This window comes from Podarcis pityusensis (assembly GCF_964106645.2).
Source record: "Podarcis pityusensis genome assembly, chromosome: 12".
Taxonomy (NCBI): Eukaryota; Metazoa; Chordata; class Lepidosauria; order Squamata; family Lacertidae; genus Podarcis; species Podarcis pityusensis.
This window is the reverse complement of record NC_138037.1, coordinates 45,990,414-46,007,885: the sequence shown is the minus strand read 5'-3', so window position 1 is coordinate 46,007,885 and position 17,472 is coordinate 45,990,414. Positions and strand designations below refer to the sequence as shown.

The 17,472-nt window shown below is 41.1% G+C and overlaps 1 protein-coding gene across 3 annotated transcripts in view; it reads left to right on the top strand.

Annotated features, from left to right (window-relative positions):
• The window catches only part of ZNRF2 (zinc and ring finger 2), a 63,716-nt gene that overhangs the window by 21,116 nt on the left and 25,128 nt on the right, over positions 1-17,472 (top strand). For all 3 annotated transcript variants that reach the window (XM_080975088.1, XM_080975087.1, XM_080975089.1), the window contains exon 2: positions 6,809-6,904. In XM_080975088.1, coding sequence (XP_080831214.1) covers positions 6,809-6,904 — 96 coding nt within the window. The remainder of the gene's footprint in view (positions 1-6,808; positions 6,905-17,472) is intronic.

Genomic DNA, 17,472 nt, shown 5'->3' with positions numbered 1-17,472 from the left:
CTTCTGCTCAATCTCTCAACTGTCTTTGATACCATGGTTGAAAACAGTATCCTTTTGGACTGACTCTGTGGGGTGGATATTGGTCTCACGGTGCTACGTTGGTTCCATTGCTAGCTGAAGGATCATGAACAAAGTGTAGCATTGGGATACAGCTCTTCGGCCCCTTGATGTTTGCGCTCTGAGGTGTCGCAGGGCACTATTTTGTCCCCAATGCTATTCAACATCTGTATGAAGTCATTGGGAGCAGCCATGAGGAGCTTTGGAGCCAGGTATCAGCAGTATGCTGATGATACCCAACTCTACTTATCCATTTCATCTGAATCAGGAGAGGCTGGATTACTGTAACACACTTTTTGTGGGATTTCCCTTGTATCTGGTCCATAGACTGCAACGAGTACAGAATGCATTAGCCAGGCTCCTCACAGGAGCAAATTACAGACAACATGTTACTCTACTGCTGAGAGAACTGCACTGGTTGCCAATTTGCTATCAAACCAATTCCAAGGCTCCTTTGTGAATTTGCAAAGCCCTGAACAACTTAGGCATGAAGTACCACCTGATCTCTTGTACTCCACCTCAGTCACGGAGATCTTCTGGGGCTTTTCCATGACCTGGAAGTTTAGTTGGCCTTCATTAGGAACCAATCCTAATGCGGCAGATCCTTTTTCGACAGGTTTTCACAATATGATTTTTTTCTTTTTAACCAACAGTATCTGTTGAATTTTCATTGATGTTTTTAATATGTTCATTGATTGTTATTTTTTGTATTTTATGTTGTAAGCTGCCTTCATATATTTTATGAGTAGTCATAGTCAAAATTCAGCACGTTCCCTTCTAAACCAGAATTTGCAAACCCACTAAACAGTAGTTTCACATTTTTGTTAAGAAGCGAGTCTGGATGCTATTAATCATTTTTAGCATTGGTGAAGGTGTAAGATTAAACTATGGTTGAATTGGACAAGAGGAGGAATTGCATGTTCCTGAGCATGATTTCTAACTCACAAACCCAAGTCTGCAGGAGCTAGCACTATTTCTGCACTAGGCCTGAAGCAAAAAGTTGCATCAGAACCTGACCTTCACATTTATCTAACGGAAATTTCCATCACATATGTATGTATTACATTCTGACTTTTTTTGTCATTGATAAGGTTTTCCTTTCTTTCTTTATTGCTGCTGTGTTCCTCCAGGAACCATTAGCTACCGGTAAGTATTTCAATTAAATCAGATTTTACAAAGTTTTGCCTAGTGAGGACATTAGACCCTCGCTGACTTCAGTGAAAACTTTGTATCCGATGGACACGTCTGTTACCTTGAGTGCTTTCTCAGATAGTTGCTATTACCCAGTTGAAGAAATTGTTGGAAGTAAGAATAATCAGGACACTGAAGTCTGTGTTTGGACTTCATGGTAGACCTTGGCTTATTGTGAAGGGAACAAGCAACCCTGAGCTTTGGGCTTGCATGCTCCCCCATCCCCTCTCCTCCTTCAGTTCATCTTGGTGTCTATTAGGAGAAGAGATTGGAAGCTTTTGATTCCATTTTTGATTAACTTCAGTTTAGTGTGTGTGTGTTTCTGTGTGTGTGTGTGTGTGTGTATGTATATATATATATATATATATATATATATATATATATATATGGAAACAGTACAAACAGTATTGTGAGCAGCTTAAATTATGCAAACTGTAGCTGAAGCTGTGGCAGAAATGGAAGGCTGTGCTATTTGTGTCAAGCTTTTCATAGTGAAAGGGGATGTCCTGCTTGATTCTCAGTAACAGTTTTCAAAGTACTTTTTAAACTATTTGTAGGGTGCTGAGGGTTCCCAAGCCAGTGTGTTCACAACCAGTGTGTTGTCCCTGTGGGATAGCAAAGCCAGTAACAGTGCATCCTAACTCATCTTTCTTTACCCCATATGCAGTGCAAAAGAAGCCAGTCTAGGCTATTGATAGAAAATTCTTGGCAAGCAAAGAGAGATAAAAATAGTAATTAATCCCTGAAGTCTCAAGCATCTCCATGTGTATAGTGTGTTTGTATGCTTTTCTCCTTTAGCATCCGACTGAAGGAAGTGATTTATTGTGGATTTTTAATCCCTGTGGCACTTTGGTGAATACTGGTGGCATGTTATGTGATGAAGGCTGCAGTTACTTGTGTTTGAAATTGCACAAATGGCTTTACTTTCTCAGTTAAACTCAACATCTTGTATTTTATTCTGTGAACCACCCTGAGATGTGACGAAGGGTGGTATATAAATTTAATAAATAAGAATGAAATAAGAATACTATCATAAACCTACTGAGTGCCTGATCATCGCCATTAAACTTATTACATTCTTTTTTGTATTGCCACTTAATAAGCTTCTGGGTAAAGAGAGCGAATGGAGGTTATTAGGACGATCTGAAAACAAGATGTAGCCCATCTGTTGAGAAGGCCTGCACTTATATAATGCAAAACCATGGTTTGTTCAAGCCATAGTTTAACAAACCACAAGTTAACCATGAGTCAAACAATGACTTTTCCCTCCATTTGCTTTATAGCTGCTCTTGCCAGATGCCGTTATGGCTTGATGAACATTTGGGCTGGGATAGGCAACTGTCAGATGGCTGTTGCGGTTGCTCGAGAGTAATCAGCCAGGACTCCAACCTGTCTTTTACAGGCTTTATTTTGGTGCAAACTATTTACAGTGAAGAGCCCCAAAGCTCATGTCTGGCTCAATTGCTAGCAGAATCCGGGAGTGGTCATCTTTTGGACCTCCCCCAACATAAGAGTTTCATTACCGCCAGCCTTCTCCTTCCCTCTTTGCGACTTAGACTACTGCGTAGGATGGGCGATGGCAAGGGCGTGTTTCCCTCCTGTCCGGCTTGCCCAGGAGTGGTGTTAAGGCTCCCACCAGCATCCTCTGGTCCTTGCACCTCTTCCCCACCGGAGGTGGGGCTTTCCTCCTCCCTGGAAGAGGAACTGCTTCGCAAGATTTTCGGAGGCTCCCTGTAACACAACTGCCCTTCTATTTCTTGCCTCTGAGCCGATGGCAGTTCCCTGACAGCAATTAACAGTGGTTAAGGAAGAATGCTGTGTTAACTTGGCTTGTAAAACAGCAAACGGTGGCTCCAGAAAATGGTTTGTTGGCAATAAGCAAACTTTAGTTAAGCTGCTGTGCCCGGCTTGCATATAATGCTAAGCCACAGTATGGTTTAGTGTCTTAGTGTTTTTGTGAAAACCAGGCCATTCTTGCAAGTTTTTAGTTGTGTAAGTAGGAAGAACCACCTTTATAAACCACTTGGAGGTTTTATTCACAGTTAAGCAGTATACAGATTTTGTTAAATTAAAATAAAATGCTGCAATACATTCCTCAAAACTAGCTGTGACACTCTGCTCTCATCAGGTGTGTTCTGAACCAAATGAACCTTTGAAAACCAAGGGGTGAAATTTGAAGCTGAGTTTTTGAAGCAGCTAATGGGTCTGTTTGTGTGTGCGCGCACATGCCTGATCTCACTTTAACCATCTTCTGGTTTTTGGGTGAGCAGGATACACTGCTCTATATACCCCTCTTCTTCTTCTTTTCTCTATAAGGGTTTAAACCTTCTCTTTTTAAATGAAAACTAAATTATCTAAATCGCCTGTGTAACTTTATCTAGAAGGCTTTTGTTTTATTGAAGGTACAGGATGGCCATATTCACACGTAATGCTAAGCCATACTACTGGCTCCAGGAGGAAGAATGTGCCCACTTTCTTCCTCCCGGGCCCCTTTAGCTCAGTGTGGTGTGGCAGGTTTGGCTCAGTGTGTTATCCAAACCCAGGGTTGTGCTTGAACTCTCTCCCTAACCACAATCTGTACTCAGGTTTGTTTTTGGGTTCGCTGCCAAGATGCACTGCCTCTCCCCAAATGAACTGACTCAGACCCTGCAATCATCACCTGAGGCCCTTCTTCGTACGCCTCCTCTGAGAGAGTGGTGGCAGCATGAGCATGGGCCTTTTTGGTGGTGGCTCCCTGTTTTGGAATGCTCTCTCCAGTGAGGCTCGCCTGGCGCCTTCATTATATATCTTTAGGTGCCAGGCAAAAACATTCCTCTTCTCTCAGGCCTTTGACTATCTATGGCCTTTTAAACTGTGTGTGCTCAAGTTATTGTTTTTGTTTATTATTATTATGTGTATTTTTGTGGTTTTATATTGTAAGCTACCATGTGATCCTTGGATGATGGGTTGTATAGAAATTTAACTGATGATGTTGATGATGATAGGACCAGGGAGTAGCAAGTTCCTCTCTGGGTTTAGCACATTTTCAGTAAGCCTACAGTTGTCAGCATGTAATAAATACTACTTCCCACTTTGAGTTTTGTTTGTATATTGCTTTGTTCTCATTCTGGTTCTGTTCCTGTTACTAGTATAGAATAAGTATACTGGTCAAGTGATGTTCCTCTTTTGACAAGAAGGCTTTCTGGATTTGTTGGTTAGGCAAGGGGGCTGTTCACTTAAAGGAAATGTTGCCTTATTCTACCAGTTTTCAGATTAGGCATTCAGAAGACTTTGCCAATGTACACCTTCCTGCCCTATGTATCTTATGTGCCTACTTGGTTTTTTCAAATGAAAAAGACACTTCCCTCTTTATTACATTGGACAAAATTGTGGGAGTTATTTTCATAAGCTAAACTAGAACAAAACTAGACGTCAATTCAAAACATCAAGGAGCTAGGTTCAGGAGATACTCAGGGGTCATTCTCTGCCATTTTTCACACATCATATCCCCCCCGCCCCACAATACAGAACTTATAGCATTGTATCATCATATCTGAACTACAACACAAGTAGATCAAAAAGCTATTGCAAGAACGTCCATGAATGTTCCCTTCAGCCAGGGATGGGGGAACATGTGGCCCTTCAGAGGTTGTCAAACCCCAATGAGCCCTAGCCAGCAGGACCAAAGGTCAGGGATGATGGGAGTTGTAGTCCGGCAACATCTAAAGGGCCCCAGGTTGCCCTGTCATCTTGCACTTTTTTGTGTAAAATAAAATGCTTGTTTCTTCTTTTTCCTTCATGAAAATTGGATTGGTTTAGAGTTCAATAGCATGTTGCCTGAAACAAAATTAATTCCGGAGTAGTATTTTACTGTCTCTCATCCTGGTTTGTACTTTGTAGTTTCCTTGACCTCATGCAGCAACTAAAAACGGAAGTTTTGCCTTGATTGCCTGATTTATCTCAAACTGTAGCTTACCATGACCATGCAAACATGCTGACTTCCAGCAGAAGCTTGTACTCATCTAAAATATTCCCTGGTCCTTTTAATGCTAACAAGATGTAAGTGTAAAATCACAATTGTTGGTTGGTTGGTTGGTTGGTTGGTTTTTTAAATACAGTTTATTCCATTATTTTGTTTGATAATGGGGTTTGCCATGGTATCTAGTAACATTGCCATATCTAGTACTGTAACATGGTTACAGTAACATTGCCATATCAATAATGCAGGATCATAGTATTTAACTTCTTTTCTATTTCTATGGCAAACGTGTTTTCTGTGGATCTCCAAGTTAGTATTTCTGATTTAACAGGAGAGGGGGAGCAATGGTGAATTTCATCTATTCCAATATTGGGCTTGTCAGACTTTTCTTGAACTTTTGTGTAACATTCAAAACAGTCTGGTGGACAGAAAGTCTTAAGCATATAGAAATATTTACATCTTCATAAAAATAGTTAGCATTTATTGGACTTCTGATGAATTTTAATTTGTGCATTTTTAATGTAAAAGTGGAGCTGTCTGTCTCATATTCATTTTATAAAGCCAGAAGAGCTTATTACTTGCTGATATTGTTCTTAAACAAAGCGAAGATTCTCAGAAGTGAAATATACAACAGATGCTATACTGGAAATCAGACACCACAATTCACTGTGCGGTTGTGGTCATGCAGATGTCTAGCCTCTCTGACCTAGTTTCATGCAAAACTGATTTAATCCTTCCTAGTCCTAATTATGGGGTTGCTAGTATGTGACAGGGATAGAGAGATTCCTACATATGTAGGGTAAGGTCACAACAAGGATTTTCAGAGACTACATTGTGATGAACTGGTTCCTTGGGCAGAGTCGTAGCTATGGGGCGTCTAGCTGGGTTTTTTACCCCGGGTGAAGCCCCCAGAGGAGGGCCATTGATGCTCCCAACCTGTGTGTGTGTGTGCGCGCAAATGTGCATGGGGGGGTACCAAACGGGGTTTTTGACCCATGTAAAATAAAGCCTAGTTTTGTTGCTGCCTTGGGCAATGTTAATCTGCAGTTATATAGTCCAGCTTTACATGAATCTTGATTCATTCTCTCTCACATTGGAAATGAATATTGGCTAGGTTGCCATCTCTTGTCGTTGGCCACTACCAGATTTCACAAGGTGAATTTTTTATTTAATTCTCCCTATTGAGTTAAAAAATATCAGTGTCGTATACAGTTCTCTTCTCTTGTCCATATTTATGGCATTTCCTCTGAATTGAGAATGTCCTTGTTGACTCTCAGTGTTTCTCACTGTTAGTGCAGTGCAATTTATTTTGAACTGACAGCCAACTTAGTCTAGCCCAGAACTGAACTGCTTCCACACACTCTCTTTTCCCAGTTTGTATCAAAATGAATTTGCAAAGAATAAAGTATGCCTGCATCATTAACTTGTGTTAAGCGCAAAGCACCTGTCCTCTAAAGCAGTGTTGTCCTTTAATACCTGTGTATAATGACACTTCCATAAACCAAAGAAATATTTTGATTTACATATAATGAAAAGATGGAGCTATACAAAAGTTGTCACACTTCTCAATATTTTTCTCTCCTTTTTTCTTTTTTGCTTTAGGATTCAAGTGCCCTGTTTGTTCCAAGTTTGTCTCTTCAGATGAAATGGATTTACATCTTGTGATGTGTTTGACAAAACCAAGGATAACCTACAATGGTAAGAAAGTAAGCTAATTACTGCTTGTAGTATGTAACTGAATTAAGATCAGCTGTGAACTAAGTTGATACAATTATTTAAACCAGCAAATACAAAGAACTATTTACTAATGCTTACTTGACACTGATAAAAACCTCACATTTCTGCTGACCCATTCTGTTAATTATTTCATCCATTTCATTGATGCCTCTCTTATATGTTTTTGTTTTCATTTCATTCTTCAAGAGCCATAATCATTCTAGTTGGGAAACTAGTTGGGATACAATTATTGTTTGGACATAAAATCTTGGTATTTCAGTCGTGCAAGTGAGTCTTTTCTAGTTTCCTGACTTTTTGGTATTGTCTGAATGGGGCACTAAAATATCTCCTTCCTCTGGAGTACTGAAAATGAAAATTGGTTATTTCAGAAATCCTGGCAATAATTGACCATCAAGGCTAAAACAAAAAGTTGAGTCAATATAGCAGGTCATTGAAGAGCAGATACATTTGCGGGTCACAAACAGCAGATTTAAGCTAGTAAACCAGGAGTTGGTGGTTCTGTCTGTTTTGTTCCCAGATTCTTTTATCCAGATGCACACTTACTTAACTTCTCGTAAGAGTACAGAAATAATATAATTAACAAATCATATTTTAGCACTGAGCAATCCTGAGCAAATCCTGAGCAAAACATTGGGTTCACATACACCCCTCTCCTTTTGCCCTCTTTCTCCTGTGTGGCCAGAAGAACAACTTCTACTGAGTTTACTTTCAATTTAAAAGGATCTCTTGGTAATATTATTTGGAAACCAGGAATCCTGGTTTAATACAAATAGTAATTGCCAAACAATATAACTTGCATCACCCATGGTTTGAATTTGGTTTGTTTAGGAATTAACCATTGCTTTAAACTGGGATTCCTTGTTCACATAACACCAAGTCGAGAATATTTGGAAATAAAAGTAAGCACTACAGAAGTCTTTCTTGTGGCTGCGTGGAATAAGGAAGGGGGGCTATGTGAACCCAGTGCTTGCTTGGGTTCAGTGTGTCTCATCCATATAATGTCAAACTATGGTTTAGCATTTTGTGTGATCCAATGAGTCCTATTGTATGTACTTTTTACTTTCTGTGGTCAGACATTGGGTCCATATCTTTTCCTTAAAACTACAATGTGGAGAAGTGTGTAGGCTTTAGGAGTATACAGTAGATACAGGAATATTTCTGTTGCCTAGAACATGTGACAAGTGGTTCCTTTTTATAACATCTGAAGTTCTCAGACCACACAAAATGTTGTGTTTTAGTTAAGTATTATATGTTTGTTTTTATTTTATTTGGATCTCTTGAAAGATTACAAAGTATAAATCTGCAACGACTTATTGCAGCATAATTTTGGGATACTTTCTGTTGTAATGTACATAAAGGTTTTTACTTATATTTGATAGTTTTCTAACATGCTCAATCGGTGCAATTCATTCTCTCCCACAACTATTAAATTTCCACGTTTTCCACTACACTCAATATGTTTGCAGCCTTTTACAACTATGCTAAGATAATGTTTCGGGTCTCTTGCTGTCTTGCCCAGTATGTAAATCATGCTATTTTACAGGGTTTAAAAATTATTATTCCATTGTTGAAGGCATTTAGCCTAGAGAGAGCCTTGTCCTATTTGACTCTTTGAGAACTGTTGTGATCTTTTTAGATGGTTAGATATTAAATAAGCCATTGTGTAACGTGGATTTTAAAACAGATTAGAAATGTAAAGCTATTACAGTAAGGAAGTTTGTAAAGCTACTGTACAACCACAATAGTGTTTAGTATGATATTCTTAGAGGACAGATCAAACCTGTTGGTGCTAGCAGTTCATGCAGAACACCAGCCGTATCTGTTTTGCCTCATTGTTGCCCCATGTGAAGTATAAATCCACACTGGAAAGAAGTCATCCACCTCTGCTGCTGTTGATTGCAAGGGAAGATGGACAAAGCAGCCTTTTCAAAGGAAGATTGCGACTTAGCTTTTTGTGCATATAGCCAGGCATCCATAAATACATGTGTGGATTCATAATACATCTTTCCAATGTCGAATGCTTCAAGCAGGGAAGCAATGCTATCAAATCTCATTAGCACTGGGGGTTGGAGAAGGTTAAAAAATGGCACAAATCCATAATGCTCTTTTATTTCCTTTTTTTGGTGCCACACTGCAAATGAGAGGAATCCTGTCTCTTCCCCAAGCTCTCTGCGCATCCTGGAGGAGCTGGGATGGGGAAAGATTTGTGGGCAACCACACACCCAGGCTGGCTCATAAGCCAAGACTATCTTGGTCAGTTGTTGCATGTAACCACCTCATTATTGCACTAACATACCTGATCAGAAATCTGAGAAAGTAGGAGGGTGCTTCATGTATCTTCACCACCCTCAGGATGATTTGAACAACTGGGTTACTGAGTAGCTACACATCATGGAAAGTTTCTACCTAGTCCTCCATATTCCCCCAGTCTCAGAGCCTGAAGCATGATACTTGCTACAAGGTATATTGTGCTGAAACTTTGATTTCAGACTGCTTCTCTTTATTTTCCTTGCTCCTTACAAAAAAAAATGACCCTGAAAATGACCCTTACTTAGCAATACGGAAAGACTGTCGCCCAGCTTCCACTCAACAGCAAAAACAATGGCTTCATGAGCCACTGTGTTCTATGAACAGGCAGCTGATCGCTGCCCCTTAAAGTGGCGATTCAGATGTCAAGTAATGATACCAGTAATAAGGTTCCCTATTTGGAGAATGCCCCCCTTTGCTTGCTTATTATACTGTGTGTAGCTACAATCTGTATAGCTTGTGCAGTTCTCAAGAGTTTTCTATTTGCATATTACCCTTCTGATATGCCTACCTTGTGCTATTTCTGGCTTCTGAGGTAATGGCCTTTTAACTACAGCCTGGTGCTGAGGAGTTAAAACTATTAGTGATGCATTCGGTACTGAAGAGATGGAATAGAGGGCAGGAATAGCATTTCATTTCTACTCTGTTCGAGACACTGGTGTATAGTTGTGCTGATTTTCTTTAAATGACATGGTGGTTATACTCTGTGCATTTTTTTTTTTTAAGTCAGTGCTCAGAAATGCTGAGCTCCATGACCCTCATAAATAATAGAAATTGAGCAAGTGTGCATAGTTTTTCTTGATTTACATAATTGTTTCTACTGTTGCAAATCAAAGGAGGGGCTAACACTGCAGCCCAGCACACTGAGTCCTTCTCAGCCAGTTTTCTTCATTCTGAGATTTTAGCTGGCACAATTTGCAACATTTTCTAAAGTTCTAGAAACTTTTTATTTTTTTTAAAAAAGAAAAAGCTGAGATTTGCAGGAAGCTGCTTTCTGCACACTCTACCACACTGCAGAATTGCACCATATGGAGTCCTGACTGCGGGTGTGACACACATGTAGTAGTTATTCAATTGGAGGCATTCCTTCCTTCTTCAGGCCTATATTTAATTTTATTTCCTGATAGTGGGGAGTGCCCAGTGCTGCCCAGGAATTTTTGGAAAGCAAAAAATATTGGGGACCAGCATCTAAGTATCTTTAAAAGCTTCTGTCCCCACCTTGGGAACCCTTGTACTTAGTTGGTGATGCCGTCTAAAGATGTGTCCGAATTGACAAGAGAATGAACAGACAGACAAACCACTTTCCAAAATCCTTAGTAGATGACATGCTAATGTTGTACCGTGCAGTGATGACCCACAAAGGGTTAGAGCCCCCAGAAGACTACATAGGCTCCTGGGAAGGTTTGCATAATGCACATCATATTGTGCTGGTTTGGATGATGTTTTCCACATAGAACCTAGGTCCTACTAACTAATGATTGCCCTAAAAAGTAGAGAATTGGCCGGATGATTGCCATTATCTAGGATTTTGAAATGGATTATTCAGAGGAGAAACTGCCTTCTAAACTCTGGAGCGGATAGTTACCTTTTTGTGCCTTACTGAAAGCTGTTTCAGTCTCTGTCTAAGCGATATCTCAAGCAGCTCTGTCGTGTGGTCTCTTGCCTTAGTGTAGTAAATGTTCTTGAGCATGATATGCTATACAGCATGACAGAAAACAGCACAAAACTCAAAAGAGAAAGCTCTAGGGCAGCTTGCTGTCTTGTTCAATTTGGAATGTTAATTCACTCACAGGCAAGGATTCAAGGTTATAAAAACCTGAGCACTGTGCTTTGTACCCCTGCAAGTGAAGGTCCGATGTTCATACACCAAATGTTGGCAGTCCAGGAATCACAAAATGTTGTACTTTATCCTTTGACTCTTGGAATAATATATTATTATTATTATTATTATTATTATTATTATTATTATTATTACCCTGCCCAACTGGCTGGGTTTCCCTAGCCACTCTGGGCGGCTTCCAACAAAATATTAAAATACAGTGATCTGTTAAACATTAAAAGCTTCCCTAAACAGGGCTGCCTTCAGATGTCTTCTAAAAGTCTGGTAGTTGTTCTTCTCTTTGACATCTGGTGGGAGGGTGTTCCACAGGGAGGGTGCCACTACCGAGAAGGCACTCTGCCTGGTTCCCTGTAACTTGGCTTCTCGCAGCGAGGGAACTGCCAGAAGGCCCTTGGCGCTGGACCTCAGTGTCCTGGCAGAATGATGGGGGTGGAGATGCTCCTTCGGGTATACTGGACCAAGGCCGTTTAGGGCTTTAAAGGTCAGCACCAACACTTTGAATTGTGCTTGGAAACGTACTGGAAACCAATGTAGATCTTTCAAGACTGGTGTTATGTGGTCTTGGTGGCCGCTCCCAGTCACCAGTCTAGCTGCCGCGTTCTGGATTAGTTGTAGTTTCCGGGTCACCTTCAAAGGTAGCCCCTCATAGAGCGCATTGCAGTAATCCAAGCGAGAAATAACTAGAGCATGCACCACTCTGGCGAGACAGTCCGTGGACAGATAGGGTCTCAGCCTGCATACCATATGGAGCTGGTAAATAGCTGCCCTGGACACAGAATTGACCTGCGCCTCCATGGACAGATGTGAGTCCAAAATGACTCCCAGGCTGCACACCTGCTCCTTCAGGGGCACAGTTACCCCATTCAGGACCGGGGAGTCCTCCATACCTGCCTGCCTCCTGTCCCTCAAAAACAGTACTTCTGTCTTGTCAGGATTCAACCTCAATCTGTTAGCCGCCATCCATCCTCCAACCGCCTCCAGACACTCACACAGGGACTTTACCGCCTTCACTGGTTCTGATTTGAAAGAGAGGTAGAGCTGGGTATCATCCGCATACTGATGAACACCCAACCCAAACCCCCTGATGATCTCTCCCAGCGGCTGCATGTAGATGTTGGAAAGCATGGGGGAGAGGACAGAACCCTGAGGCACCCCACAAGTGAGACCCCAGGGGCTGAACACTCATCCCCCCCACTTTCTGAACACAGCCCAGGAGGAAGGAGCGGAACCACTGCATAACAGTGCCCCCAGCTCCCAGCCCCTCTAGACGGTCCAGAAGAATGTTATGGTCGATGGTATCAAAAGCCGCTGAGAGATCCAGCAGAACTAGGAAACAGCTCTCACCTTTGTCCCTAGCCCGCCAGAGATCATCGACCAGTGCGACCAAGGCAGTTTCAGTCCCATGATGAGGCCTGAATCCCGACTGGAAGGGATCCAAATGGTTTGCTTCTTCTAGGCGTGCCTGGAGTTGGTCAGCACCCACTCGCTCAGTCACCTTGCCCAAGAATGGAAGATTTGAGACTGGGTGATAGTTGGCCATATTGGCAGCATCTAAAGATGGTTTTTTGAGAAGCGGTTTGATAACTGCCTCTTTCAGAGGGTCTGGGAAGGCTCCCTCACGGAGAGATGCATTCACCACCCTGTGAAGCCCATCGCCCAGCTAGCTTTTATAAGCCAGGATGGGCAAGGATCAAGGAGACAGGTGGTTGGTTTCACTCGTCCACTGCCCCTATTGCCCAACTTCAGAACATGCACTCAGAGAACTAGGTCTTCCCAGTAGGACGCCTGGTGCAAACTAATGACTTCCTAAAAATCTCTGCAAACCCCCCCCCCCCCAAGGCATGGGTTGCTGTGTGTAAGAAAAACCTGGTAGATAAGCAGCGGCAAGGACACGCCCATCTGCTTCATCCAACCTAATCTCTGTTACACATGTCAGGTCAAGTCCTCCATCCATGATCAAGTCATGGATGGCAGTAGCCTTATGAATCATTGACCTGGCATTGCACAGCAGCACCTTCAGGTCATGTGGGTATCCCTTGCTGATTCCAGTATCCGTCCGGACAAGACCAGACCCGGAGTAAGGGATAGTCCTCAAATAACGACTAAACCTGCCTCCTCGGTAATGACATGGTCTCGTCTTAGCGTAACTCCTCCTCCAACCCATGATCACTGAGATCAGTTGTCCCAGTTGGAACCTATTTTGATGGGCATTGTGAACAACAGGGCCCATTATGAGCAGCAGCTCATGCACACACAAATCAAGCAAAATAACAGTTGCAATTCTGGATCATTGGTGCTGGAGAAATGTTTTATATACTTAGGCAGCAGCATCCATATTTTGGAGCCAATATCATACATTTAGAGTCAAGCTCTCTGAAGACAGAACAAACGTTCTGAACTTACTGGCACTAGCACAACATTTTTAGGAATCTGAGCAACTAGGTGCTTAGGAGTTTTCTTCGGGTGCCGCATCTGCTGTCTTGCAATTAGGTGAGTCCTTGGAAAGGCATTACACATGCTATAAACAACCTGAATGAAACTCTGCATTTTGCATTTTATAAATTTATATTTTGTAAGATGGAGCATGGTTGGGTTCTGCTGCAATTGGGAGCTTTGGGGTGCTTTGTTTTCATGCCAGATGCAAACCTTAGGTTAGGATGGTCTAAAATGTACACATGCAGTCATGCATTCCACATGCTCTTAAAATATGCTGAGAGAAAGAAGTGGATCCAAATACAAGATTAATTTAACAAGGTTTGAATGTCGCTACTGCTATCTCATTTAAAGCTGTTACATGGGTAAATGCAACTGATTTAAGTTAGCTGCGGACTCTGACCCATTATTTTCTGCTTTGACTGTACTTGAGTTTCTTATCAGAGCCATTAGGCTTAGTTTGGTTTTCCCTTCTCATTATCCAGTTGATTGTCTTGTTGCTGTTCTGCCCCTCACAAGATCCATTCTTTGAAATTTTCCTGTTTCTGTTTTCATATAACAGTATCTAATCTCTAGACTCTAAGGCAGACTTCAGCCATCATGCAGACTAAATTACAGTATTACAAATATGTAATTGGGCGATACTGCATATTCATTATTTGGGTGAGTCACCCTGACCTTGCTGCCCTGCTTTCCAATGACACTTGCTTCTTCCACTGTTTGCTAACCCTAGTTTCTTGTCTTGCAGTGTCTTCTATAATAACTCTTAGATTTGGTTTCACCATAATCATGTAGCCAGTTTTTAAAATTGCACCTTTATAGGGTGATATTCAACTATGTTTTATTCGGAGATGTTTCTACATCTACACAATAAAAGCCAGAGTAGCTGGTCTGGTCTGTTAAGACTATTCCACGCACGAATAGTAAAACAGTTGTATTAGAATTAACTGAAAAACCACAAGCTTGCACAAGTACATTGTGGTTTTGGTTGGTACCAGTAAAGCTTTTGATTTACTAACCCTAGGTAGAATCCCACACATTAAGCAAATAATAAGCCCTTGAGCAAATGTTTTACTTTTGCCATTAACTGAAATGCTTCTGCCATTGGAATTGATAATCTCACAAATACGAATGAATTGCTAAGAAAGGTATGCAAAAAGTCACTAAAAGCAGTTCAGAGAAAAAAGGGTGTGGAGCTTTTGCACGTGTAGATTTACAATACAGTATGCGTACATTTTCTTATGAGAAATGCACAAGGATTGTTTTCTGTACCTCGTGATTCTGCTGGATAAGAACTACCTGGAATGTCCTACACTTAATCAGTTTCTAACTTTAAAGGTCATTCCGAGGATATCATAAATTGTGTCTGCAACTGCTGCAGTCTTATGACTGCTAGGAACTGTACCTGAGGGCAAACCTGAGCCTTATCTTTCACTATGTTTATGGAGTAATTTTATTTGATTGACCGTATAAGCATCTCACAAGAGACCACAATTATTTTGTTGATGTAGCTCTTTGAATCAATAAAAGCAGTTTTCTTTTTCAGGGTTTCTCTGTCCTTATGACTGTATTTTGCAGGTTTGCAGTTGTTATACCTTACATTGCAGCCCTGTGTATGTCTACTCAGAAATCTGCTTAATGGGGCATACTCCCAGTTAAGTGTGTATCAGATTGCAGCTTTAATCAACATTAGTCATAATTGGAGCAGACCTATTGAAAGCAATAGGTTTAAGTTTAGGTCTGTGAGTTTTTGGTATACTGTTAGCTAAAGTGTTTTGGTGTTTTTTAAAAAGTAAATAAATCCTAAAGCTGTAATTGATCTCTCACAATGTGGATTTTGTTTGAAATGTGATGTGGTATGAGTCAGTAGCAAAGGAAATTCTTGACTTCAGCATTTTCTGCAACAGCTTAGACACCAGATAGGGTTGCAATTTATGCCTGCCTCAGTCTTTTCCAGGGTTGCGACTCTGTGACAGAGTTACGCATACTGGAACGATCTTTTCTATTTCAGATGAAAATATAGTACTGTTAATTTATACCTATTTTTGTTTTTTAAATCAATTTTTATTGCAGGAAGGGGTGTGTATGTGTTGCTGGTTTGATTATGTTAAAATCCAAGTAGGAATTTCTGAACTATTGAGAAGGATTTTTGATTGGAAAATGCTTGCTGCGCCAAGACGGAGAATTGTGACATTGTTTAACATTGTAGCTTATTTCATACAGTGTTGACTGTTTACATTTTTTACACTGGAAACACCCAGTGTTTCCATAATTTGTATAACAGTGTCATCTTACTTACAGGGGTTTAAGCTAATGTGTTAATCTTACCTTTGAAATGCTTATCTAAGGGCCCTGGTTGCATGCTGTTGAGGAATTGTGTACAAAATGTCAGGCTGAGAGCTATGGTGGAATACAGAACCTAACATCCACAATAACAGTGGAAGAGGTGCCTGAACAGTTGTGTACACATGCAACTCAACTGGAGTGGTCTCCTAATGGATGTGGCTATGCAGGTTTTTACCATAGCAAGTCTACATCCAAATACTTCAGAACTTGCAGGATTACATCTATTCCTATTGGTCCCCATTTTCAACAAAACAACTTCAAAGGGGAAGCTCCATTGTGAAAATTTAAAACTACAGTGGTACCTCTAGTTACAAACTAAATTCATTCTGGAGGTCCATTCTTAACTTGAAATGGTTCTTAACTAGAGGCATGCTTTCGCTAATGGGGCCTCTTGCCGCTGCGCCGCCAGCACACGATTTCTGTTCTCATCCTGGGGCAAAGTTCTCAACTCGAGGTAACTCTTCCAGGTTAGCGGAGTTTGTAACCTGAAGCATTTGTAACCTGAGGTGTTTGTAACTCGAGGTACCACTGTATAATGCATTAACAACTTTTTTGTGGCACCTTATGTTTTACTTGGGTGACAAGTAGCATTCATTTTCCTTTTCTAGGTCTGCCCTGTAGTAGATTTATTTCTGGCTACAACACTGTGGAACTTTTATTTCACTGGATGAGTATTGTAGACTGAAACACCTGGTGTAAATCCTTTAGTTGTGAGTCAGAACAGAGGCAGTTCTACACAAAAACATGTAGATATATATATATAGTTGTCAGTAGGTTTCCAACAGAGGGTGCTTATGTCCATAATGTTTTTCCACCGTAGTGTCTAGAAAATTACTTGTTAATAAACTGGTCCAGGCTCACAACGATGGTGAGTTGAATTCCAAGTAGAATTTCCCAAGTGTTTCCTTTCCATTAGTCAATCTGAGCCTGGACTAGTTCATTCAATGGGACACTCTGGTGCTACTGCTTTCAGTTTGTTTAATCACCTTCCGCAGACATACCTTAAGGTGATATACAAAATACAATAAAAACAACACAAGCAAATCCTAAGCAGGCAGAGAGCTATCCATCCAGCTGCAAAGCTTCCTTGAACAAAAATATATTCAATAGCTTCTAGAAAGTACAGTGTGTGTTTGTCATATAACGTGACAGGAATACCACTCTACAAAACTGGTGTAGCCTGCTCCAAGTTACTGTGGAGGGAGCTTCTGATATCTTTGGAACTTGAAGGAGAAGCTCTCCTGAAGTCAGCAGCGACCCACTTAGTATATATGGCATGAGGTTGTCTCTCATGTAACCTGGTCCTGAGTTGTAAAGGATCTTACAGTGGCAATGCCTTGAATTTGATCCAGTAGCGGAGTGGCAGTCGGTGAAAATCCTACAAACCAGGTTTAATTCCTGGCAGCAGTTTGCCCCCACAAGCCACCATATTCTGCAACAGATGAAGCAGAGTCCAGACCAAGGGGAGCCCCCTCATTTGTTGGAAACCTCCTGATTACTACACACACACACACACACACACACACACACACGCTACTATCTTTCACTACTGCAATTACTCAGTATTCCTCCTTATATTGAGGAGCCCCACACCTGGCTGTGA